The following is a 23999-nucleotide window of genomic DNA, read 5'->3' as shown; positions in this document are numbered from 1 at the left end:
CCAGATCAAGGCCTTCCCCATCCCCTCCTGCCTGGTCCTTTAACTGGAGATGCCGGGGATTGAACCTGGGACCGCCCGCAGGCCATGCAGAGGCTCTGCCCCTGAGCCAGGATCCCAGGATCCAATCGAAAGGACCAGGTGCTCGGTGGTGCAAAGGCCCTCAATCTGCCTGCCTGAGCGGGTGATACTGACCTCGATGGTCCAGTGATCCGATTCAGCCTAAGGCATCGTCATATTTTCAAGCGTGTTCCTGCAGCGACGAGTCCAGGACAGGGGCTGTCGCTGCGCTCTTCCACAGAACAAAAAATTATGGAAGGCGGCTTAAAAAAAAAAAAAAACACCTTGGGCGTGATATCCGACCGATTTAATTATTGATCGAGCCATACAAATTTGTAGCTAGGAAGTAAACAGGGTGGGGGGCGAAGGGACAGTTCTAACGGGTCACGGACACGGAACAAAGCGAGGGGCGCGAGAGGGCGACGAGGGAGCGTGAAGTCACGACAGCGTTGTTCTTGAGACAGACCCCCACGGACATTTTACCAGGTGGATCTTCCCCGCCACATCTGCCAGTTAATCCTTCTCTTTACCCCCGACAGCGAGATGGCAGCTGGCGTCTTTCACTCCCGCACGTAGATTCTTGTGCAAACAACGTCGTCGGCCCCGAAAGTCTAGAAAGGAAGAGAGAGAGAGAGAAACTCTCAACAGATACGTTAGCAGAAGTGATTTGTCCCACCCTCCGCCTCCCAGCAACTCCCAAACTCCCGGTCTCTGAGAAACGGATTCAAAGCTCGCCGAATATCTATAAGCAGAGGAAGTTGAATGTTGCCAGGCCTGCCAACTTCCAGGTGGGGCCTGGAGGCCTCCCAGATTTAGAACTCGCTTCCAGGCTACAGAAAAAAGCCCCCTGAAGAAAATGGCTGCTTCATATTCTGTGGTGGTCTACCCAGCGGATGACTCTTCCTTCCCAAGTCCCACCTTCCTCGGGCTCCACCCCCACCCCCCAATTTCCAGGACTTGCTCAGCGTAGAGCTGGTAACCCTCGGTGCTGCACTGCCCCCACTCCGATCAGCCGATGTAAGAGATTTGTAATTTTGCCATCATTCCACGTTGGGTACGACAGTCCTTTCATTTGTTCTGATGCACGGTTAAAGCAGAGATTTGGAGGAGGAGGTTGGTCGGCGGCTCTCTGCGTGAGTCCAAGGTCCTGGCTTTCCTTCTTCCCGTCTCACAGGGAAAGAGTTCGGAACGGCTGCGTTGACCATTCGCCTAACCTTTTGACAATATTTCTTGCTGCTTTTAGCTCTGTGTGTTTAGACAGAATAACTTCTTTTTTTTAAGTGCTTTACAGCTCAGCCGTCCCTCTGAGCATCTGCCGCTGGACTGAAGAGACTGATCTGAAGGGGGAGGCTGCTGGCTGAGTCTGGGAAGACCCAACACCCCGACAGAGAAGGTAACAGCCCTGTATGAAACATTCTTTAAGCACAAGTTGCAGGATCGTCTTAGGAGTGTTCTAATAAATATCTACGTCTCCCCCCAAAAGAGCTGACGGGAATGGAGGAGGGCAGGGGATCAGTGCCCACTCACGACCAGGCAGAACGTGATCCCTGCTAGGGGAAGCCAGATTCAGGTTGGGGAAGAAGAAGAAGAAGAGTTGGTTTCTGTACCCAGATTTTCACTACCCGGAAGGAGTCTCAAAGCGGCCGACAAACGCCTTCCCTTCCTCTCCCCAGAACGTACCCTGCGAGGCAGGTAACTCAGGATTTCAGCTCACATGTGTCCATTTGTGAGGCTAGGGTCTGCATAACTAGGGCCATAAACTCCAGGTTTCTTGGGGATTTGGAGCCTCTAGAGGGTAGGATTTGAAGACCCCAATACATGCTAAGTTAAAAATCAAACGCTCCCAAGCGCGCTCTTGGTGAATCGGCTCTGCCCCCAATTGTGTGTGGGTCAAAGATCACGCCATGGGGAGGGGAAGACGCCTGATGATCCGAGATTATCACTGCAGGCCAAGATCGAAACTTGGAGGGGGGGGGGCTGGGAAGCCGAAGGGCACATGCTCTTTCCTGGGGGGGGGAGGGATTATAATCACCCCACTGCCGATTAAAACCCAGGGCGCTGTGGGGCCCAGATGAATGAGTGCACATTCTTTTAAATGCCTGTCACTGAACAGAGGAATCAAAAGTAGAGGGCGAGTCGTTCCAACACCCCCTTTGGAAGCTTGCACAGAGCTTTGATTTCCAGAAGCCCCGTCTTTCCCCTTTCAAGAACGGCACCTTTAATCAATGGCTGAGCGGGATTTCCTTAGCCGTCTAATTGTGTCCTCCCGTGCAGGGGCTGGGGATGCCAGCCTCCAGGTGGGGCCTGGGGATCCCCTGGAATTGCAGCTCATCTCCAGCCTACATGAATCAGTTCCCCCCCAGAGAAAATGGATGCTTGGAAGGGGGGCTTGGGCATTAGACCCCCACCGAGGCCCCTGTTCTCATGCTCCATCCCCAAATTTCCCAGAGCCAGCTTGGTGGAGTGGTTAAGAGTGGCAGCCTCTAATCCGCAGAGCCGTAGAGCTCTTCTACACGCAGGCAGCTGGCTGCCCTGTGGCTAGTCACGGTCCTGTTAGAGCTGTTCTCACAGAGCAGTTCTCTCTGGGTTCTCTCAGCTCAGAACACAGTCACTGTAATGCAGCATTTGCGTCTTCATACGTCAACCCAGGCTATGGATCAGAAACGCCTGGAGGTTTGGGGAAAGCAAGGACCTCAGCGGGGCAAAACACCATAAAATCCACCCTCTGAAGAATCTATTTTCTCCAGGAGAACTGATCTCCGCCATCTGGCAATGAGCTGTAATTCGGGGGGCTCCTCAGGCCCTGCCAGGAGGCTGGCATCCCTAACTAGCATTATGCATTTTGTTTGTGAAGCTTTGACAGTCTTCCACTCCTGGGGAAACAGAGCATGTTTGCATTACAAGCATTAACATGGCCGGCAGGACAGGGAGAGGGAGAGGGAGGGTCAGGACGGTGGGACTCCGGCTGAAAGCTCTTACCAAGATCAGTTCGTCGCCCGCCAGTTCCCGTGTCCAGTACGTCTTGGGGCCTTCCCCCTCCAGAAGAGTTTGCTTGCAGTAGATCTTGTTTTCGTTCTCCCAGGTGGCTAAACTCTGCGGGAGAGAAGCACAGCAGAGGTCCCTCAGTGGCTAAGGCACACAACATGCAGAGGGAACGCTCTGTCTAGGGCAGGGGTGTTCGGTCTTGAGTGGGAGGGCTTCTGGCCCCGCTGGTGGACCTCCTGAGGGCCCTAGTTGTTGGCCATTGTGGGACACAGAGTGTGGGACTGGGTGGGCCACTGGCCTGATCCAAGATGGCTTCTCTTATGTTCTTGTGTCTTGGGAAGTGTTGCTCAGCCGTATTCTTGGTGGGCCAGAGTGGGAGGGCGTCTGGAGTCCTGGCCCGGCTGGCGTTTGGGGTTTGGCCTCTGTGTGACACAGACCCTTGGACCGGAGGGGCCACTGGCCTGGTGCAATTTGACTTCTCTGGCGTTCTTATTCCCCCACCCACCCACGAACACGCAGTTTAACCCCGTTGACGCTCTTTCCGCCAACAGGCAGGAATCAGCCCCGAGAGGGTCCAGAGCTCTCCTTCCGATCCCAAAGAGCGTAATTGCTGGATCCGGAGGAGCAGGACGAGGAGGCCGATGAGGACGGAAGCAGACTGGGCAGCCCACGGATGGAACTTGAGCCTTTCAAGTGTTCTCCTGGCATGGATGGGGGCGGCTGCATCCTGAAGGGGTCTGTCTAACCCGGCCAGCCTCCAGCCTCCAGGTGTGTATTTTTATTTTATTTTCCCCTGAAGGAAAACGGCAGCCGGGGAGGGTGGACTCTGTAATGTCACACCCTGCCTCTAGGGTTGTCAGACTCCAGTTCGTGGCTGGAGATCTCCAGCTATTTTCGCTGATCTCCAGACGACACCTGGAGAAAAGGTATGCTTTGAAAGATGGGTCCCTCCCCACCCCAAATCCTGCCCAGCCCAAATCCTGCCGAGAACACAAGAAGAGCCCCGCTGGATCAGACCCGCTGGATCAGAGGGAGAAAGAAATATATTGATGCGCGCAAGAAACAAGATCTGTAATGGCTAGAAGAGAGGAAAGCTTTTTCCCCCGGGTTTATTCCTCCCAGAATAAAAAGAGATTGGGATTAGAGCTGTCCTCCAGATCTGTAAGGGGGTTTAGCGGACTGATTTCCCCCCGGGATACAATTTAAGAGGCTGTGATCACTCTGCAGCCGTTCCCCAAACCCAGGAAGGCTTTAAATAGGGCAGAGGAAACCTCTCTGACCCATATTCCATCGCCGTTTCGAGCGTGCCGGAGCTCTCGATTTCTCTCTTGAAAAGGGGCATGCCGTGCCTTTTACCACTATGGCAACGTTAATTTTCTCCAGCTGTCCGCTGGGGACTGTACAAAAACACAGATGTGACCTGTTACGTGTCCCGAGGGCTTTCTTCTGTTTCTTCTTCAGCTCGTGGAAAAGGGTCTGGTGTCAAAGACGGAAGCCTCACAGAGAGCATCGGGTTAGGAAATTCCTGGGGATTTTGGGGGGATGGAGGCGCGGGGAGGAAGGGACCATCGGGGTACAATGCTGTACAATCCCCCCTCCAGAGGAGCCGTTTTCTCCTGAGGAATGATCTTCCTCATTCGGATAAGGGCTGTAAGTCCTTCTCCCTCGTTGGGTACAAAACAGAAATGTCCTTTTAAAAAATCAGTCTGTGGCCCACGCTGTAGCAATCCGTTTTACCGTGGACAAACGGGTGGATTCTAGATCAGAGCAAACCTGAAATCTCTCCAGAAGTTAAAATGACTCAGCCGAGGCTGTCGTATTTTGGCAGCAGCACGAGAAGACTAGAATAATTGGAAACGACAATAATACTAGGAAAAGTTTAAGAAGAAAGTAGGAGAGCCAGCAGGAGACTCTTATCAAAGAAGCCACGGCTCGGCAAGACCTGAGACAGGCAAGAACAGGCAAGACCTGATCAAGACAGGACATTTTGAAGGACCCCCCTTCAGAGGACCACCATAGATCAGAAGCCAATTGATGGCTCTCCTCACAACCACACAAACCAATCTTGTTTTGATTTTGAGTCGGGATTTTCAACCGACAGCATCAACCGGGAAAAGCGGCATGGCATGGAGGGACCGTCTCTTACCCGGCACTTGCGGCCATCCACCGTCTCCTCCTCGAAGCTCTCCCCTACTTTGAAGTTGATCTCGGTGGTGCGGACGGTGGTGGAGGTTTTGATGTAGAACTGGTCGCCGTCCTGGCGAATCTCCACGTGGGGCTTGGAGGCGGCCGCCACGGCCACTTTCCGGAGCATGGCGTTGACACCTGGGCAAAGACAGGAGAAGGAATCTTGAGCACAGGGTGGCTCAGGGGCAGAGGCTCTGCTTGGCATGCAGGAGGTCCCAGGTTCAATCCCCGGCATCTCCAGTTAAAGGACCAGGCAGGAGGGGATGGGGAAGGCCTTGATGTGGGACCCTGGCTCAGGGGCAGAGCCTCTGCTTGGCAGGCAGAAGGTCCCAGGTTCAATCCCCGGCATCTCCAGTTAAAGGACCAGGCAGGAGGGGATGGGAGAGGCCTTGATCTGGGACCCTGGCTCAGGGGCAGAGCCTCTGCTTGGCAGGCAGAAGGTCCCAGGTTCCATCCCCGGCATCTCCATTTAGAAGGACCATGTAGAAGGCAACGTGGAAGCCCTCCACCTGAGACCCTGGAGAGATCTGCCAGCCCGCGTACACAATACCAACCAATAATTTGATTCCGTTTCATGCATTCACCTGCTTCATATGCAGACGATCCCAGTTAGGAAAGATTTCAGAGCCGCTGCCAGTCTGAGTCAGCAATACCGACCTTAATGGTCTGACTCAGCAGAAGACAGCTTCACGGGTGGCGTGTCACTGTCCCATGCACGAGTAGTTTGGCCTGAGTGTAGCGTGTGGGTTAGCGAACTTCCAGAAATTGGCTTCACACAGCCTCGCCTTTGGGTGCCACCAGTGGCTGGAAGCCTAGCCTACACCGCAGGGGTGTTCTGGGGATCAAATCCGTTCATCCTAAGTCTGCCACTCCGAGCTTTCTGCACATCCTACACTCTCAGCCCCCCCTACCCAGAATCCTTGCCAGAGATTTGGCAGCTTCCCTTCGACAGGTGAGAAAATCCTTCCATCTTCCAGAGCTTTTGAAATCAATACCCTCGTTCCCTTCCAGGTGCCTCTTTGGAGCTTTTATCTATCCTGCTTTTTTGGTGCCGCCAGCTTCGGAATTTTGGAAGCATCGGGGATCGAAAATGAATCAGTGTCGGGGAGGGCTTGGCTGCGTTTTGGGGAATGGGAGGGAGGTGCTTGTAAGGTGGGCGGGTCAAAAGACCAAGCGTAGCTACCTGCCCCCTGACAGTTTAGGTCGATTCAGCCATTTAGATATATAGATTTGTCTTGTTACCTAGCAAACAGTTGCATGGCTGGGTTAACAGCAGGTTTTCGGATCAATTTGGGGGGGGGTTAAGGGGAGATGGGGGAGGGATATTCATCTAGTCACTGAATGGCTTTCAAAGCAATTCACACACGTCCCACCCCCCAAAAAATGATTCGTTTTTCTTCCTTAGAAGCATTGCTTTCTTCCTGGGGGGTGGGGTGGGGGGGGGACCATTTGTGCAAAGAACAAGGGGAAGGGGAGAGCCTCTAATCTCAGGGGGTCCAGATTTGGGAGCGGGAGAATGAAACCAGGGGGCACCTCCCATCCCAGAAGGAAGGGGTGAAGGGGGGCGGCAGAGTCTCCCCCCCACACACCTTATTCCATGGACCCTCCTTTCTAAGATGATCCTCTTTAAAATGAGATGATCCCCCCCCCAGGTCTCGCTGTACCCCATCCAGGACAAAAAAAAATTAAGAGCAATTATTAATAATAATTTTAACATTGTCCCTGTTTACTGTTTGTACTTCTATAGTGGGGCAGCTGGTGGAGGGGAAGCCACTCTGCGCTGAATGGGGGGCAAAGGGAAATTGGAGGCATGGCCATGATCCAAGACCTGCTCCTGCGCCTTTACTTGGGAGTAAAAAAAAAACCCCATGCTGCTCCCCCCCCCAAGGGAAAGGTCTTGGCACCTACCTGGCTAAAAGCATCACCGCCTTCTTCTCTTCACCGCCTGTGCCCCTTACTCCCGAGCAGACCCGCCACCTGCCAAACCCCACCCCCCCCTTTTGCAAAGCCCGGAGGTCTATGGGGTGCCCCCCCCGCCCCCCTTCCCTGCCCTTACCCAAGACTTTCAAGAGGTCGTCAAAATTCTCACTGCTTCTCATCTTCCAGATGCCGGCAAAGTTGGGCATGGCTGGGCGGCAGCGATCCGAGGAGGGCAGCGAGGGGAACCGGCAGCCAGGCAGCGCTCGCCACTTCTGAGCCGGCACCTTGTGAGTCGGGCAGCCTCTCTCCTCCCCTCTCCCCCCCCCCTCCAGCCTCAGATCTATCCATCCATCTGTCTCTCCCCCCCCCCCCTCCGATTCCCTCATCCATCAACTCTCCCACCCCTTTCGCTCTTCCTGTCCTGGGAGTCCTCACCTCATCCATCATCTTCTCCCCTGGCCATTGGGTGGGGGGGGGACCTCTGCCTGGGGTCCCCCCCCCCCCAAAATCAGGAGATTCCCTCCCTTCCACCTTCCTCCTCTCCAATTTTAGATGGCCCTGGAGCTGGGAAGAAAGAAGGGCATGGGGGGGATTGTTCCATGTTAGTCTGCAGGAGGCAGGGTTATCAAGTGTCCCCCCTCCTCCGCCAGGGAGAGGGGATGGGAGGGGAGGGTGGAAAACTTGAGGTTTGGGGATAGAGTCTGAGGAGAACAGGGACCTCGGTGGAGTATAATGCCACAGAGTTCCCCCCCCCCTTCTCCTGAGCAGCCCTTTCCTCCAGGGGAACTGTGGTCTGGAGAGGAGATGGGATTCCAGGGATTCCCCAGGCCCCACCTGGAGGCTGGCATCCCCAGCAGTAGAAGAGCTAGATTCGAGTCCTGCAACACCTTAGAAAACAACACAGTCTGAGAGTGTGAGCTGTCTAGAGTTGAAGCTTCTTTCACCAAATGATTTGGAATGGAGAACCGGCACCCTGTCATCTAGAGCAGGGGTAGTCAACCTGTGGTCCTCCATGGACTACAATTCCCATGAGCCCCTGCCAGCAAATTGTAGTCCATGGACATCTGGAGGACCACAGGTTGACTACCCCTGCTCTAGAGCTACGAACTTTCCTTCCTCCCCCCTCCCCCCAGGCCAGATTCCCAGTGCTGGGTCCTGAGATGTAGGATAGATGGTACATTGCTTTGGGTTTTTTGTTTTCAGTTCTGGTGGATTCTGTAATCTGGATTTCTACTGCCTTGTGGATTGTCCCATCCGGTCAATCGTATTGTCTTACATGGTATCATCCGCCTGGAATCCAGGTGAGAAAATAGAACAATACATAACATAAGCAAATAATGTTTTTTGTTTTAAATTATTTCACTGTTACACCCACTTTTCTCCCCTGTGAATATCTCAAAGGTCTTAGAACACATTTTTAATGGTCATAAAATGTGATTTGAGAGCCAGCTTGGCGAAGTGGCTAAGAGCAGAGAGCTGGGTTTGATTCCCCACTCCTCCCCCACAGGCAGACCTTGGGGCAGTCACAGTTCTCTGAGAGCTGCTCTCCCAGAGCAGTTCTCCCAGAGCTCTCTCAGCCCCACCTCTCTCACAGGGCGTGTGCTGTGGGGAAAGGCAGTGAGAGCCAGCGTGGTTTAGTCATTAAGTGCAGCAGCCTCTAATCTGAAGAATCAGACCAAAAAAGAAAATGCCACAAAGGTAAAACAGGTTCCTTTGCCACAAATCGCCATAAACCTGGTTCAGTGATATTTTGGAAATACAGAAAATCCCGAGGGGTTCTTAGACCCCCTTTCCTCTGCCCATCCTCCAAACAGCTCTCCAGACACGGCACTAAAGGGCTGTAAATTGGGCTTAACCATCTACGGTGTCACTTTGAATCCCCTGGTGATGTGGAGCAGGTGGTTCTTTCGAGAAGGGGGTTTGTTAGGGGAAGATTGGGGGCCCGGCACTTCCTCGCTGGCAGAGGAGTCGGTGCCAACATTTGGGACTGCGAGAGCACAAGGGGGCGATTCGAAAATTTAGCTCTGCCATTCTTGGGCTGCATCATCTGAAAGCTCTTTCTGCCGGTCCAAGCCCACCTGGTTCCTCACCTGTAAAATACACAGACCATACTCGTTTTTAAAAAAAATGACAGGCGGGGCTATTCTGCCGCCTCCAGATCTGGATCCCAGTGATGAAGGGCCATTTTAATGAGCCCCCTAATAGATAATTTGAGGCCGGTCCGGGGAGACGCTTTTTCTCCTGCGCCCGTCGGCCTTGCCATTGTCCAAAGCCCCCCTGTCAATGCAATTTGGCAACGGGATTGGCCACTGCCGTTTTGCCTTCCAGATGTATAATTTATTGGAGTCACAGATCATTTATTAAATTCTCCTCCCGACCCCATCTTTGTCTTCATTTCGGCAGCGCTCTCCCCCCCCCCTGCTCCCTCCCGCTGCCGGACACTTTCGACGGGCCAATAGATTCAGCTCTGGGGCGGTCAGTCGATAGGCACAGGGGGGTCGTTTTGGCCTCATTACAGGCCACCGATTGGGACGGATGATGGAGTGGGGCTCGCCGTGCCATCTGTACACCGGGTCCCTTTCTCTTTGTCTTTTCCCGGAGACTTTGGGGAAGATGGATGAGATCCATCTGTGGGGTGAAAGGCCTGTGTTTGGGAAGCAGGAGGGGTGGGGGGGCTTCAGGTGAAGAAAAGAACTGCCAAAGAGCAGGGTTCGGGAAAGCAGAACTGCTGGGCACAACAGCGAGGAATCGCCGGCCGTGCGGCCTGGATTCGAACTGGCAGCCCAGACCGGAAGTCCTTCCCTGGCTCCGATAGTGCAGTATTGAAAGAAACATACTTTTGTAAGAAAGGGGGTATGGGGGGGGTCTTCTGTAGACAGAGGCCCAAAATGGACACATTAACCTCTCGCTCTTTTGTCAAAAGTTTCTGGACAAGCCCACCTGGGGTGGGTGGGGGGAGCGGGGGAATGCTAAAATATTATTTTGACAGGATTGGTTGTTATGTATCATTCTTGCTCCCGTTTACTGTTCCCTGCTTTTGTCAAAACAATTTCCTGACCAAGAGGCACCATGTTCCCAAGGCACAAAAGTGGATTCTGCCGCGGTTTGCTGTCTTGTCAGGCCAGGGAGTCCTGGCATCCTCTCCCCCCCCCCCAGCAAGGGCTTTTAGGAATCAGGGGGAGGGGGCTGGATGGGCCTTTTGCCCAGCAGGCCTTCTGATTGAGTGTGCAGATTGAAAGGCATCTGTTAGACGAGACCTGCACCTGGAATATTGAAGAGTTACTGTGTATTTTGTGGGTGAGGAACCATGCTGGTTCTCTCCTTCAAGAAGGGAGTTCCTTAAGAGCATCAGGGGAGCCCTGCTGGGTCAGACCTGGGAGGATCCATCCAGTCCGGCCTCCTGCCTCACCCAGGGGCCAACCAGTTCCTCTGGAGGTCCCACAACAGAGCAGAGAGGCCTTCCTAAGGACATCAGAAGAGCCCTGCTGGATTAGACCAGTGAAGGTCCATTTAGTCTAACATCCTGTCTCACACCAAGTAGTTGCTCTGGAGACCCAATGCCCAGGACCTTCCCTTGATGTTGCCTCCTGGCATTGGAATTCAGAGGTTTACTGCCTCTGAAGATGGAGGCTCTCCCTCTAAGACTCCTCCAGGTAGTAGAAAGCGGGGCACGAAAACCCAGCTCTTCTTCCCTTTAGACAGCATGGCTAGTAGCTAGCGATGCACCTTTCCTCCAAATTTATGTAATTGCCTTTCAACACCATCCAGAAGAACTGATCTCTGGAGATCAGCTGTAAAAGTGGGACATCCCCAGGTGCCAGCTGGAGGGTGGCAACCTCAGTTTGCTCATGAGTTCTCATAGAGCAAAAAAGTACCTCCTTTCCACTCTCCCCCCACCCCCTTACAGTTCTTCGGCTCTCAAAAACAGTGACTTTTCTGGGACGTAAAGAAGAAGGACCCCCTCTGTTCTTTCTCCCCCGACTTTCTCTCGGATGACTTTACGCAAATAGTGCGCAGATCTTATAAGTTTTCTTCTCATGAGCCGACTGGGAGGATTGTGGGTTGGACGCACTCTTAATAAATCCACACGCAAGACGATATTTGAGGCATCTCTGGCTCAGCCTGCTCTCCTCCCATCGGCACGGCCGAGGGCTCGCTCTGCATGGAATTTGAGCGCTGACACAAATCCGAGAAGCTTCCATCCCCAGCGGGTGTCTCTCTCCAAAACCCCTTCCCGTCGGACGCCCCAAATGAGATTTGTCAGGGAAAGGTTAGCCCATCTCCCCTTTCTAATTAGAAACGCATCGCCCAATTATCACAATTATTGGACGTTTGGAAAGATCGGAAGCCGGCCCAGAGGAGGAAGAAATGTGGGGATTTATTTTAGAAAGCTCTTAAAGATCTGCTGAATATTTGAATGCCAGACGTGTATAAATCCAGCCCTCAACTGCGAACGTTTTACATTTATTTGTTTGTTCCATGCTGCTGTAACAGGAAGGACCCAACAGCTGCATATAAGGGAGAGGAATAAAGGGGGGGGGAGAGAAATCATTTGGACCTTTGCTTCCTTTTTGTTAAATAGTTTTTCCCCTGTTCTCAGAGGATCATGCTAGGTGTCATTTGTGCTTGTGGGTGTGCATGTAAAAACAAGCCTTGTTATATTTCATCCCCTGACTGAGACAGGAGGCTGGACTGGATGGCCCTTCCCTGGTCTGACCCAGCAGGGCTCTCCTGATGTTTTTAGGAAGGCCTCGGCCTCTCTGCCTTGTTGTTGGCTCTATGGTCTGAAGATCGGCTGTAATTCCTGGAGATCTCCAGGCCCCGCCTGGAGGATGGCAACCCTAACTGGATAAGCAGGGAGCCGGATGAAAGCTTCAAGGAGCTCTCCAACAGGCACGGAAATGAGAACGGGTCCTTTGGGCAAAGCCCCAGAAGGGTCTGAGCAGAGGCGCCGTTTCCCGTCTCAGTGGCTCTTGTAGAAAAGCTCTTTGGGGGGCACTTAATGAACTCCTCGTTAAGGCTCCTTCCAGGAGGAGGCCGGGCCCATTAGGGCGAAGGGGCACAATTAAGGCCCGCAGAACCCAGCAGCTGGCGCATGTGCGGACACAGGGGGCGGTGGATAAAAAGAGGTCACCCACGGAGAGGGACAGAGAGAAGTCAATTTATGGGGCCACAAAGTCTTTCCCCCCCCCCACGTCTATTTTGTTCTCTTCTACGCCGACGCAGGCGATCCAGAGCCTGAAGAGGGGGAAATGGGGTCCTAATTTTGTTTCGATTATGTCCTCCGAGGGTTTCAGACAGGTGTGCCAACTTCCGGGCAACCAAGGTCAGCTCCCCTGCATAAAAGGGTTTCACCCCCAAATTCTCCAGGTATTTCTTATAGGGCGATATAGCCCTCTGCGGCCCCTCGCCACCCCACTCTCCACCCCTAAATCCCCCGGGATTTCCCCAGTCCAGAATTGGCTTGTGTTTTCATAGAGTGTTTATTCATTGTAAGTCAGGTTGTGAGCTCTGGAATGGGAAAGGCCAGGAGGGGCTGGGGGGTGGAGCCTGGGGGGGTTGGGGAGGGGACAGTGGCATAGAGTCCGCCCTCCTAAGCAGCCATTTTCCCCAGGGGAATGATCACCAGTGCCTGGAGATTGTTTGTAGCAGCAGATGATCTCCAGGCCCTGCCTGGAGGTTGGCCACCCTATGCTTACACAGTTCCTTCCCTGTATTTGAGGGCACCGAGCCTTTCAAATGTTCTTGTCCGAAGCCCACCGTCTCTGCCGCAAGTAGATTAGGAGTGCTTGATAATGCCGGTGACCCAGTTTCGCCCCGGCCTCTCCAAGGGTGTTGATGCATTGTGTACAAAACAGGCACACAGAGTCTGTTTTTAAAAGTTTTTCTTTAAGGCTGCCTGGGGAATTCTCAAAAGCGGAGCGCTCCAAAATCACATCAACCTGCTTTCGGCGTGAAAAGCGGAGATGTAAGCAGTGAACTCTCGGTCTCCTCCCGCACTCTTTAAGGGGATTTTTGTCGTTCTCTCGCACGCACAACTTTTCAAAGCTAGGACGGTTTGGGCCTGTTGGGTTGTGTTGCCTGCACTGTTTATTTCTAGGACAATTGTGTATTTTTGCATATCATGCCCTGGGTTTGTTGTTGTGTTTTTTGTTTTCTTTTTAAGTGGACCATGAGCCTTCGCAGAGAATTAACTGGTGGGCTACAGGTATCTTTATAAATAAAGAAAATTGGAAGGGGAGGGGGGAATAGTAAGAATTTAAGCTTTGCTGGATCACACCTGAATCTTCCTGCTTCTGACTCAGACCCTTTTGTCCATCAAGATCTGTATCGTCCTCTCAGCCTGGTGGCCCATCAGCCTCTCCCATCACCTCCCGCCTGGTCTTTTAGCTGGAGATTTCAGGGGGTACAAAAAGCCAGTTCTCCTTAAGTGTCAGGAATCCCTTGCAATCCAATGGGATGGCAGAGTGTAGACATGCAAATATCAGTCATATTTGGGGGTACCAAGGGAAATCTGTTTGGAGTGGGAGGCCCACTGGTTTGAACGTACAGCAGCCAGAGGTCCCTTAGCCAGTTGGCCTTGAGAAGCTGCGAATAAACACTTTTATTTGGACAAAGAGAAGACAGGGGCCGCAGAATCACACCCAGGTGAAGTCGCAGGGCACGCCGCACAGGAGAGCAAGGAGTTTAGCTTGTATCAAGTGATCCGGAAGGAGCAGCCGAAGGAAATCCGGATGAAACGGAGTAAAGACGGGGCAGATAGAAAAACGCAATCACTTTGGGTCCCAGTTTTCTGGGGGGAAAGGGGGGCTTGGGCCTTTTCAATAAGGACATTACAAAAAATAAAATGGTGTGAGGAACCGGGGAGCTTCAGTCCGGATTCCGTCGTGGGGACTAGAGATGCCTCCTCTGAAGGCTGCCGGATGGGAGAGCGAAGGATGGAGCTTGCACGGAAGTCATTTGGAGCGAAGAAGCATCGGAGGCAGGAGGATTTAGCAGAATAAATAAAAAGAGGATAAAGCATCGGTCTGCATTTGGGAACTGGAGCAGAGGGCGCGTAATCCGGATTAAGGGGCCTGCAAAAAGGGGGGGGGATGCCTTTTATAAGCATAATAATAAGGGGGGGGGCAGTAAATCCTGCAAAGCCAGCTCCACCGCAGCTGCGCTTCCTTCCCCTCGCCACCAGGGGGCAGCAACGCCGGCGGCGCCTCCGTCCTTCCGGGGGCCTTTGCGCCTTGCGGTCGCTCTAGCCCGTCGCCTCAGTGGCGGAAGTGGCGTCATCAACTTGGCGCCGTCGCTCTCAGTGCCCGGAGAAGCGCGTCGGCTGCAGCGTTGGGAGCGGCGGGTGAGTTGGGGGCTCGGCCGGGGGGGAGGGGGGTCGGGCCTGCTAGGCCGCGTCTCCTTGGCAACCGCTAGCCTTGCCAACCTCCCGGCCGGGCCTGGGCGTCTCCCGCGAGCCCAGCTGAAATGACTGCGTTGTGCAGGGCTGGCTCTGCGGAGGCCCTTGGACTACAGCTCCCATGGGGCATGAGGGCAGCAGGGGCTCATGGGGATTGTAGTCCATTGGCCTCTGGGCAGCCGCGGTCTAGCCAGCCCTGCCGGCTGAGCGCCTTGGCCCCCCTAGGCCTGGAGTTGGCAACCCAACTATCGCCTCCCGCCCCTGCGGTGTGCATGCTGGTATTACTCTTCTTGGTATTTTTGTTGCTGAATTGTCGTTTTAAAATGGGGACAGGTGAAGTTGAGCCGGTTGCAAAGCAGCGAGAAGTTGGCGCTGTTTTTTCCTGCATGTCGAACCAGTTGCACACGTCTTTGAAGTGTGGCTTTTGTGTCATGCCCGGTACTTTCACTCCTTCACCGAAACCAAACATAACCCACCAACCAATTCTGTTCTGGCTGCTTAATTCTCTGAGAGCGGAGAGGCTGGCTAGTACGGGGGGGGGGGGAATTAAATAAAGCTTCTTAAGTACAGACATGGCAGAAAAAATCCATTAGCAGCTAGATGCTAAAACAGTTTGAAGGAGGTCAGTTTCGTTGCTAGTCTTACAGTGCTGTCTGAAATACAGAAAACATTTTGCGAGGGCTTCTTACTGAACTGTCTGTTTGTATCTCGACTACAGAGTGTGAAACTGAACAGAATTGGGAAAGGTTTCTAAGTCACCTGGTTTCTAAAACAAACTCTCTGTTAACTCCCCAGAGCATTTCTGCACCTGCTAGGTCTCTATGAAGAAATGACGACACAGGTGAGCCCCCCCCCCCCCCCCAAAGCCATAACTGAAGTTTTCCCAATTCATTGTTAGCACTTTATTATAGGAATTTGTGCAGGTTTCCCCTCCCTGTTTTCAGATTTTTTTCTTAAACTGATTGTACATATTTGTACAGACAGGAGGGGATGGGAAAGTCCCTGATCTGAGACCCTGGCTCAGGGGCAGAACCCCCTGCTTGGTATGCAGAGGGGCCCAGGTTCAAAATGTCACTGGCTGTCATTAACATTTCAAACGTCAGTCCAAGCGTGGTGCATTTGAGGATTCTATTGGATGGCTTAGCGTCTGAACACTCATTCCTGCCTTTATAACAATCTTTTCTCCTCTTCCTTTTCAGTACAGTATTCTGTTCAAGCAAGAACAAGGTGAGGAGATCTTCCCAGTCGTACGGCCCTGCACTTGGCAGCTGGGTTTTACTGCACACATCCACTAGCACCCCTGGATGTGCCCCAATTTAGGATCATTAAACACATGTCCTTTTGGGGAGACTCTTGGGCTTTCTTGCCAACACTCGTGTCCCTTTCGCAGCACACGACGACGCCATCTGGTCGGTCGCTTGGGGCAAGAACCGAAACGACGGCTCAGAGACGGTTATTTCTGGCTCCTTGGACGACCTGGTGAAAGTCTGGAAATGGTGAGTCCCAACAAGATCAAAGGGTTGGGATTTGAACCCCCTGCCTCTACAGTGTTAAGAAGAGCTGCTTTTTTGTAAAACACATTTTACTGCCCGGAGGAATCTCAAAGCAACTTACCCTTCTTCTCCCCACAAAAAGCACCCTGTGAGGTAGGTGGGGCCAAGAGAGCTCTGAGAGAACTGCTCTGCAAGAACAGCTCTAACAGAACTGTGGCTGGCCCATGGTCACTCACTGGCTGCATGTGGGGGAAGAATGGGAAATCAAACCCAGTTCTCCAGGTTTGAGGCCGCCGCTGTTGACCAACAAACCATGCTGTGAAGAGATATTTATGTGGTTTTTATTGTGTGAACCACCCCGAGTTCATATGACAAGTGGCGGTATATCAATCAATCAAGCAATCAACAATAGGGAATGGATCTGAGAGCCAGTGTGGGGTAATGGTTAAAAACATCGTATTAGTATCTGGGAGACCCAAGTTTGAATCCCCACCCGTGCCACAGAAGCTGGCTTGGTGACTTGGGGCATGCAGAGAACTTGACTGGTTTTTGTGTAAAACAAGACCTCACCTTTAAAATTATACATCTGAAATCCCACTTGGTTTTTAAAAAGTAATTTACAAGTTCCTATCTTTTTTGCAAAGGAACGAGGAAAAACTGGACCTCAAGTGGACTTTGGAAGGCCATCAGCTGGGGGTGGTCTCGGTGGACATCAGCCACACTGGAACCATTGCAGCTTCTAGCTCTCTGGACGCCCACATCCGCATCTGGGACTTGGACACGGGCAAGCAGATCAAGTCCATCGACGCCGGACCCGGTAAGGGCCTTGGTTTGGCAGTCTGGCACCTTTCTCGGGGGGGCTGCAAGATTTCAATCCACATACAATTTGGGGAGGGGGGGAGAGTTGAAAGCTGAGAGGCCCAAGTTTGTAGACTTTTTAGGGGCTGCTCTGTCTTGCTGCCATGAAGTACTGGTGTTGCAAAACAAAACAAAATCAGAGTCCAGTTTAAGACCAACAAAGATTTATTCAACGCACGAGCTTGTAGCAAAGTTTGAAGACCAAGCAAGTGTCCCCTTTTGAGCCATTGGCCTCTTTCAGCATGGCTTCTCTCGCCTTCCTCAAATTGCTTTTTCGGCTGCCGTGGGGCCATGCCAGGCCGGAAGGATCTGACCCCACACCTTGTCCTCCTTTTCCACAGTGGACGCCTGGTCGCTGGCCTTCTCCCCCGACTCCCAGTATGTTGCCACGGGCAGCCACATAGGAAAGGTCAACATTTTTGGCGTGGAGACTGGGAAGAAGGAATACTCCCTGGACACCCGAGGGAAATTTATCCTTAGCATTGCATACGTAAGAAGCCTCTTTTTGGCACTTCTTGTGTACAAAGTTCCGTGTGAGGCCTTTGCTTTCTTCCCCCGCCCCCCACCTTTTACTGCTGCAGTTTCTTCTGCCCAATACCCTGGACTGACTTGTGGTAGTATTACAAAGTGGGTGGCAGAGAGACCAGCCAGCTCTAACTCTGCTCCTTGTGTCGTTGCCAGAGCCCAGACGGAAAGTATTTAGCCAGCGGTGCCATCGACGGCATCATCAACATTTTCGACATTGCCACCGGGAAACTTCTGCACACGCTGGAAGGTACGGTGGGCAGCCCCTCCTGCCTTCGCCGGGAGCTGCAGGCTCTTTCTGGGGAAATGTGCCTAAAAAAGGGGTCCCCTTCTGTCTTTTCCAGGTCACGCCATGCCGATCCGCTCCCTGACCTTTTCCCCAGACTCCCAGCTGCTCGTCACGGCCTCAGACGATGGCTACATCAAGATTTACGACGTGTGAGTCGCTTCCCCCGATAGCAACAGCCATCACAAAGATCTATTCAGGCGGGTCGCTGCAGAGGTCTGAAGCAGCAAAGTTTGAGTCCCGTGGCCCCAACCGAGTCTTAAGCACAGTGTGAGCTTTCGTGTGCTTGCGCAAATGTCAGAGCTGGTGTCTGGGGAGGTGAAAGGAGAGGGAAGTGAGTAAGGACAGCCCATCTGGGTCCTTGTTGGGGTCTCCGGAGTCGTTCATGGCATCTCCCAGATGATGGTTGTGTGAAGGAGGCTCTTTCTACAGTGATCCTGTTTTTGAATCCCACAGGCAGCACGCAAACCTGGCAGGCACGCTGAGCGGTCACGGGTCCTGGGTGCTGAACGTTGCCTTCTGTCCCGATGACACCCACTTTGTTTCCAGGTATGTGGCGTGCTGACCTTCTTTGAGTGCGGTTGACAAATGCACATTCACACAACGCTGGATCAGACCAGGGGGTCCCTCTAGGCCAGCCTCCTGCTCCTCACCCAATAGCCAAACATGTTCTCTGGAGGGTCAGCAGCAGGACAGAGAGGCCACCTGTTGCCTCCTGGCTCTGGGATGCAGGTATATTGCCTCTCAACGTGGAGGTTCCCCTCCATCACCACGGCTAGGAGCCATTAATTGACTGGTCCTCCCTTAATCTTTCTCATCCCCTCTGAAATTTGTTTGTTCCCGTCACCATCCCCACATCCTCTGGCAGGTGATTCCACATTTTAGCCCCTCTCTGTGTAGAGTGATCTTTCCTTTTGCCCACCCTGAGCCCACTGGCTGTTGGCTCACTGGACAACCTCGAATTCTAGTCTTTTGGCAGACTGAGAAAAATGTCTCTCCCCACCCCATGCATAATTTTCCCAACATATCTCCTCTCCCTCCCCTTTCTGCCCCATGTAGTCCCCAGCTCTCTAGCCTCTCGTCCAAGGAGGGGTGCTCCAACCCTCCCCTCCACACACACACACAAACACAATCTGGGCTGCCCATTTCCCTGTCCTCCTGCAAACTGTGCCAAGCTGAACGGTTCAAGAGGGGTTTCCCTGCACAAATTGGCCTTGCAAACTTCCTTGGATACATGAGGACTGGGGGGGGGGGGGGGGGCTATAGTACAGTGCACAGCTTCCTGCAAGTGGGATCCCATGGCGCAGTTTTTGCAGGGCCAAAGGGATTGTGTTAACCTTTCCGGACTTCTCACATCCTGATGTTTTCCAGCTCGTCCGACAAAAGCGTGAAAGTTTGGGACGTGCCATCCAGGACCTGCGTTCACACCTTCTTTGATCACCAGGACCAGGTACGCAGGGAACTTTTCAGTGCAGTTTCCTGCAGTAGAGAACGCGGACGAAGCAAACATGTCCCAAAATACTAAAACTCAAGAGCTTCCAGTGAAGCCGATGGGCAGTGGGTTCAGGACGGACAAAAAGAAGCGCCTCTTGAGACAGAGAGAGATAAAAATGTGGGATTTGCTGCCAGAGGCTGTGGGGATGGCCACGGGAATAAGCAGCTTGAGAAGGGGATTAGGGGGGTTCATGGAGGATCACTCTACCGATGACTTCTAGCCACAAGGACTGAGGGGAGCCTCCATAGTCAGAGGCACTCAACCTCTGAATCCTAGAGCCAGAAGAGCAACCACTGACAGAAAGTGGGTCACTTAACCTAGGATCCTGTTTTGGTTAACTCTTTATGTTTGATCATATGTTTGACCATTTAGACTTTATGTTATAACATTTTCACCTCTAAACATAGAGAAGACTACTATGTGCCTCGTGATTTCCTTTTTTTTTCTGAGTCCACATTGAGGAATCCACGGCTCTATATTTGACGTGTAAAAGAGAACTGCATTCGGATGAACGACAGACTCAGTTTCTTTTGACCTCCCAGAACCCTGATATAATTGAACCAGTAGCAAAGTTTTTACGTCTTGCCATGAGAAATCGTGAATGGATTATGCATAAAGCATGACCTTTGCCTTTGTTCTCACTAGCAGGGGATCCTTCTGCACTTCCCCTTCTTCTATTGTACTTTTATATGCTATTAAAGGCTCGTTGTTGTTGTTGTTGTTGTTGCTTAAAAATCCACTCATGGAAATCTGTTTTGAGCTTGGGGGCGGATCGGGGAGCGCGAGGTCTTCGAGGGTGTTATTTCAGAAGCGCCAAAGCTCGGCAACCTGGGCGCATGGCTGGCTGTGTTGTGCGACAAAGCCAGACAACATGCGAGTGGTTTATTGTATTGCAAACTCTGACAGAGTGACTCTGGCTGTTGCTCACAGAGCCTTTCTCTCGATTGGTGGGAGTAGGAAGAGGCCAGTTTGCAGAAAACACTTCTGACCCCCTTCCGTTGACAGGGTGTTAGGAGCACCAGGAGCTCTTTACATGTGTGTTTCAAACAGAGTATTTAGCAGGGTGCCTGCTGTGAACTGTTAGGACCTTCTGGCCGCTGAGCTTGTGTTCCTTTCCTGAAACTCACAGGTCTGGGGCGTGCAGTACAACGGGAACGGATCCAAAATTGTTTCGGTGGGCGACGACCAGGAAATCCACATTTACGACTGTCCGATTTGAGCCCCGGCCTGGCTGGACCCTGAAGGCGGCACACGGCTTTGGTAAGCTTTTGAACGATGACTCAAGTGCCAGGAGAGTGATGTGGTGGGTTCTCCATCAGCAAGTGGGCAGAGAGAAGGCGGCTGTAAAACCACCATGCAGACATTCTTTCTGCGGGTGCAAACGCACGCTGCAGCCGGTTTTGTACCCCAAAATCTGAAGATGTGCTTTTCCTTGGCGCTTCAGTGTAGCGGTCGGCCACGGTGAGCTTTTTGGCAACAGAATAAAGCAGCGTTCTATTTTTTCACCAGGGGTCCCCCATGTAGCACCCGTGGGCACCATGTTACTGACCCCATTTCAGGCATCCAAGTGTTTTAGAAAGTGGGCATGTCCAGGGGGTTCCATGCAAGGCAGCCCTGCCTCTCTCTCTCTTCCCACAAGGTGAGTCGGGTGGGGCTGTGGAGAGGCTAAAGGGACAGACGGATGAAGGTCAACCAAGTGGAGAGCAGTCTTGGGGCGGGGGTGATGTTAATGGGGTGGGGGGTTTAGCCTGGTGGGCTGTCTAAGCCAGTGTGATGAGCTAAAGACTCAATCTCCTTTTCTTTCTAGGCCTTGCTCCAAGGGCAGGAACTTGCCGTTCAAGACTCTCAAGGGCTCGAGGAGGAGGAGGTGGTTGATGGACTGGCATACAAGGTGACAAGATCTTCTGCTTAAGTTCGGCTCTTTGCGTTGCAGCTGGAGTGTGGAAGATGCTACCTGCGGGCACAGCTCCCTCAGTGGTGGGCCCTCAATTTTAGAATGCGTCAACTTTAAAGATGGCCTCAGGCCTACTGGACCCCTGTAGCTAAGCCAAAAGTTTGGTTTTACCCAGCCTATTATGTCTGTGTTTATTTTTCTGTAAATGTACACTGTTTTAAGCTGGTTTTACAGTGTTTTTCCACCAAGGACTATTGTATCATTAAAGATATATTTCTTGTGGCTACTTTACTTTCCTGGTTTGTTTTGTTTCTGTAACCTGGGTATGGGAGTAGTTTGGTGTTCATCAGCATATTATTTCTAAAGGGGTTCAAATGGGAAAACTGGTACAACAGCAAATATATAGATCATGCAGAATCAAAGATCTACAAAGTATCTAATGAATACTGAGTCAGCCAAGATGGGGCTAGTTAAAACTAAAAAAAAAAAAAAAAAAAAAAAAATCAAATGACCTTAAGTTGACCCCAGTTAATTGGATAATTAGCCATTGACCTCAATTTGACCCCATGGCCTGAGGTTGACCCCAGAACTTAGAATTTTTCTCAAACTTTGTCAAATGACCTGAAGTAACCCCATGACCTCAATTTGACCCCAGTTAATTGGATAATTAGCCAATTGACCTCAATTTGACCCCATGACCTGAAGTTGACCCCAGAACATAAGAGAAAAATTTTTCTCAAACTCCCAAGTGACCTGAAGTAACCCCGTGACCTCAATTTGACCCCAGTTAATTGGATAATTAGCCAATTGACCTCAATTTGACCCCATGACCTGAAGTTGACCCCAGAACTTAGAGAAATTTTTTTTTCTCAAACTCCCAAGTGACCTGAAGTAACCCCGTGACCTCAATTTGACCCCAGTTAATTGGATAATTAGCTAATTGACCTCAATTTGACCCCATGACCTGAAGTTGACCCCAGAACAGAAAATTTTTCTCTCAAACTGCCAAATGACCTGAAGTAACCCCATGACCTCAATTTGACCCCAGTTAATTGGATAATTAGCCAATTGACCTCAATTTGACCCCATGACCTGAAGTTGACCCCAGAACTTAGAGAAAAAATTTTTCTCAAACTCCCAAGTGACCTGAAGTAACCCTGTGACCTCAAGTTGACCCCAGTTAATTGGATAATTAGCCAGCTGACCTCCAGTTGACCTCTGGGGCCTTATGTAGCCTTGTAATTGCTAATACAGAACACCTGTCAAGGTATCCCATGTGTGGCCTTGTGTGGAGGTGCTTGTGCTACTGTAACTTGCTTGGCAAAGTCTCCAGGTAAGGGGGAGTTTATTTAAGGGCTTTGGGGGTCTCTGTGGGGGTCTTTGTCAGACAGCAGCATTGCCTGGTGAGCAGGGGGGCTGAAGCACGTCCTGTGGGGTTGCTGGAGAATTCTCCTGAGCTCCTGCTGGATCCAAAAGCTGTTAGGGGGGAAGGAGGCAGGAGGGCTTCATACAGATACTGCACAGTTCCTGGTTGTACCTCCCATTTGCTAGAAATATGTTTTAATCCTAGCTGGTTTCCAGGCAGAGGAAATCCAAATGCCTTCGTCCAGATCACCAAAGGGAGATTGGGGGGGGGTGAGGAAGGAAGACCACCAAGAGAGGCTCTGCAGAGGAAGGGACAACGCCCTCTGCTCCTCCTGGGCTGTGAAAGCCCCTCTATGCTGGCTACAGCTTAACCCAGGGCATCAGTCAATATTTCTCAGCACCAACACAACCTAAAACAAAACTAAGCAGCTGGCCTCTTTTAACAACACCCAACAGTATCTAGAGTTAGTTTTTAACAATGCTATTCATCAGTATCTAACAACACAATTGTTTAACAACAGTACCTAAACATAGTAAGTTACACTGTTAGGTATTGTTGCAAAGTTCACAGACTTGGCCAGTTAAACAACACAGTTAAAAACTAAGACAGACTAACTGGAAACAGATTCAAGTGAGTAGCCGTGTTGGTCTGAAGGAGCACAAGAAAATCAGAGTCCAGGAGCACCTTGAAGACCAACCAAGATTTATTCAGGGCGGGAGCTTTCGAATGCAAGCCCCCTTCCTCAGACTGTGATCTTCTTACATGATATAAGAAGATCACAGTCTGAGGAAGGGGGCTTGCACTCGAAAGCTCACGCCCTGAATAAATCTTGGTTGGTCTTCAAGGTGCCCCTGGACTCTAACTGAAAACAGTCTGCTTCTAGCAGCACTTAACCAACAGATGTCCAATTTTTGGCACGACCGAATCGACGCCTGGATATTGTCTAAAAACAGATTTGGTTGGTTATGGCAAGGCATAAAACAGACCTTTTCCATGCAAGTCTAACCATCCCCGGTGGAAACTTGTGTTTAAAAATGTTGTTTTTTAAAGTACTGTTAAAATCCAGATGGGGCTGGCAGCCTTTTTAAAGTCTGACAGATTCTGTGCTTCAAAATCTAACCGACTTTGTGTGGTGCAGACCCATTGTGAAGGAACTTTTTAGCAGCAATAGAGCATCCACACAGGGCTTCCTCCGTGCCAGATTAAACCTAGAAGGAAGACGTGTGGGTCCTCTGGAAATAAAAGGACAAGCCTCATGTTTGGGAGGCAAAGGGAAATGTCCACGCACTGGTCACTTCCAGCTCTGAACACAGATTGTTAGTGCTGCAGGAAACACACACAAATCCAGCTGGCTAGGGGTTTAAGCACAGAATCGGTCCAACGTACACCTCTGACTCTCAAAAGTCCATGCCCATAAAACCAGCCATTAAGGTGCACTCCAATCTAGCCCCTGGAGGACAGACCAACACGTCTACCCACGGAAATTAGGAGAGCCAGAGGCCCAAAGTAACTCCTGCTCTTAGCTCCTCCATGA

The 23999-nt window shown here is 51.7% G+C and overlaps 2 protein-coding genes across 3 annotated transcripts; one reads left to right on the top strand and one right to left on the bottom strand.

Annotated features, from left to right (window-relative positions):
• Positions 1 to 346: 346 nt before the first annotated feature.
• CRABP1 (cellular retinoic acid binding protein 1) lies at positions 347 to 7451 on the bottom strand. The gene is made up of 4 exons (XM_077317861.1): positions 7286 to 7451; positions 5189 to 5367; positions 3037 to 3150; positions 347 to 668 (listed from the first exon to the last, which is right to left on the bottom strand). The coding sequence occupies exons 1-4, from the start codon at positions 7353 to 7355 to the stop codon at positions 618 to 620; spliced, it is 414 nt and encodes a 137-aa protein (XP_077173976.1). The 5' UTR covers positions 7356 to 7451; the 3' UTR covers positions 347 to 617.
• Positions 7452 to 14408: 6957 nt separating this feature from the next.
• On the top strand, positions 14409 to 21390 carry SKIC8 (SKI8 subunit of superkiller complex). Of its 2 annotated transcripts, none has more exons than XM_077317697.1 (12): positions 14409 to 14494; positions 15344 to 15389; positions 15748 to 15775; positions 15939 to 16044; positions 16686 to 16858; positions 17241 to 17389; positions 17581 to 17674; positions 17769 to 17862; positions 18167 to 18259; positions 19082 to 19160; positions 20335 to 20465; positions 21013 to 21390. In XM_077317697.1, exons 2-11 carry the CDS (start codon positions 15378 to 15380, stop codon positions 20422 to 20424), a joined length of 918 nt encoding a protein of 305 aa, XP_077173812.1. In that variant the 5' UTR covers positions 14409 to 14494; positions 15344 to 15377; the 3' UTR covers positions 20425 to 20465; positions 21013 to 21390. The 2 variants fall into 2 exon arrangements, with proteins under 2 accessions (XP_077173812.1, XP_077173810.1); XM_077317695.1 differs by having other exon boundaries at positions 14438 to 14494; positions 15261 to 15389.
• Positions 21391 to 23999: the final 2609 nt, after the last annotated feature.

The sequence above is a fragment of the Paroedura picta genome, chromosome 18 (genome assembly GCF_049243985.1).
Source record: "Paroedura picta isolate Pp20150507F chromosome 18, Ppicta_v3.0, whole genome shotgun sequence".
In the NCBI taxonomy this organism is placed as follows: Eukaryota; Metazoa; Chordata; class Lepidosauria; order Squamata; family Gekkonidae; genus Paroedura; species Paroedura picta.
This window is presented reverse-complemented; position numbering and strand designations above follow the sequence as displayed.

Excerpts from the sequence above, each read along its gene's own strand:
- SKIC8 (XM_077317697.1), top strand. Across the intron at positions 15,776-15,938 it reads TCTGTTCAAGCAAGAACAAG|CACACGACGACGCCATCTGG; the intron begins GTGAGGAGATCT and ends TCCCTTTCGCAG. Across the intron at positions 16,859-17,240 it reads GTCCATCGACGCCGGACCCG|TGGACGCCTGGTCGCTGGCC; the intron begins GTAAGGGCCTTG and ends CCTTTTCCACAG.
- CRABP1 (XM_077317861.1), bottom strand. The coding sequence starts at position 7,355 with ATGCCCAACTTTGCCGGCATCTGGAAGATGAGAAGCAGTGAGAATTTT. Across the intron at positions 3,151-5,188 it reads TGGATGGCCGCAAGTGCCGG|AGTTTAGCCACCTGGGAGAA; the intron begins GTAAGAGACGGT and ends TCTCTCCCGCAG. Across the intron at positions 669-3,036 it reads CGGGCGACGAACTGATCTTG|ACTTTCGGGGCCGACGACGT; the intron begins GTAAGAGCTTTC and ends CTTCCTTTCTAG.